Source organism: Sinocyclocheilus grahami, unplaced genomic scaffold (assembly GCF_001515645.1).
Source record: "Sinocyclocheilus grahami isolate Dianchi unplaced genomic scaffold, SAMN03320097.WGS_v1.1 scaffold295.1, whole genome shotgun sequence".
In the NCBI taxonomy this organism is placed as follows: domain Eukaryota; kingdom Metazoa; phylum Chordata; class Actinopteri; order Cypriniformes; family Cyprinidae; genus Sinocyclocheilus; species Sinocyclocheilus grahami.
In genome coordinates this window covers 974,846-976,407 of record NW_015505474.1, presented here as the reverse complement: position 1 = coordinate 976,407, position 1,562 = coordinate 974,846, and the positions used below count along the sequence as shown (strand labels likewise).

General features: G+C 31.4%; 1 protein-coding gene across 1 annotated transcript in view; it reads left to right on the top strand.

Moving 5' to 3' along the window:
* LOC107600990 (von Willebrand factor D and EGF domain-containing protein) overlaps positions 1-1,562 on the top strand; it is a 70,526-nt gene that overhangs the window by 38,312 nt on the left and 30,652 nt on the right. The window contains exon 16 of the mRNA XM_016292994.1: positions 4-118. Within this exon, the coding sequence (XP_016148480.1) occupies positions 4-118 (115 nt within the window). The remainder of the gene's footprint in view (positions 1-3; positions 119-1,562) is intronic.

Here is a 1,562-nt window from a genome sequence, read left to right as displayed (position 1 = left end):
TAGGAAGGGACGTGTAATATAGATGGGATGTGTTTTGCTGAGGGAGACTCCAGCCCTTCCGTTCCGTGTCTCCTGTGTAACTCCGCCGCCTCCAAATACACCTGGTCCATTAATCAAGGTAAACACAGTCGACGTGAAAGCAAAGCGAGATCTGATGGCATTAGCACACATTATTGAACAGTATCTGTACCTGGAGACACTCACACAGCACATTATTAAGATGCAAATTAGTTACAAGTTTTAGCAGCCCTGGGACTCGACCCAACAACCTTCTGAGGCACAATCAAATTTAAACCTAATTAAATGCAAATAAATATAATGCAGTTAACGTAAAGATACAAATAAACGTAATACAATTCACATAAAGATTCAAAATACAAGCTGTAGTCTAATATTTAATAACAATGCTTCAGATGCAAATGTGCATATGGAGGTAGAGGTGGGTTCGAATCCCATTCCCGCTATGTAAAAAAATCTTTTAAAAAATAACTGTTTGGACTGACTAAATGTGACATTTACAATGTTTATTTAACTGAAAATGTGTGTGAAGTGCTTACTGTGTCAGTTATAATCAAATTATAAAAGGAAGTAGGGTAGATCTGAAAAGACTCGCTGTCTTGCTACTACTCTCAGTATGTTTGAAGGTAAAAGCCCACAGCTTAACTAACAGACCTTATTACAGCAGCTAAACAGAGATGTTATATGGCTAGTCAGCTGGAAAACGCTCGCTGTGAATTTCAATTAGCTGACATTACTTTTTCGGATTTTACAGCCTTGCAAAAAATGAAGCAACGCACTTGGTAATAAACTTTAGTTTTGGGTTTATTAGCTCACTGATACGAGTTTTTTGGCCTGTAGTGATGTGTAATATTTCATTAGGTTCTTTTAAATACTGTTTTCATCTCAGGAGATTTACAGGATATGGATGAAGAATTGGACTGTCCTGGGATGTTTTATTGTGGCAAAGAGAACTGTAGTGAATTTACCACAGTTAAGAGGTGTTGTTGACCATGATGAAAAGTGGCATAAGCATTAATGTGTTTTTACTGTGGTAAAAACACACTGATGCACACCCTTGTGTCTTATAGATTTGATATGCCAGTATATGCCAGTTGATTTTATAATGCCAATAATCCCAAAACATAATTTAGCAATAAACAACTGTATTGTTGTACCGAATGTGTGTTTATTATTTGTAATCATTCATGATTCATATTAAAAATAACTACAATTTATTATTATTATTATTATTATTATTATTATTATTATTATTATTAATAATAATAGTTAATATTATTTAGCACAAACTCTTCTTATACCACTACTACTGCTAATTATTATTAATTTCAACGCAATAAAACTATAAAATAATAAATTTTTATAAAAATAGATATTAAAATGTCTAATATTAATAATATAATTTCATATTCCATAGCAGAGTACTGCACAATATTACTTTACGACTACTAATAACAATACTACTACTACTACTAATCATTATTTTTATTATTGTTATTATTATTATTATTATTATTATTATTATTATTATTATTATTGTTGAT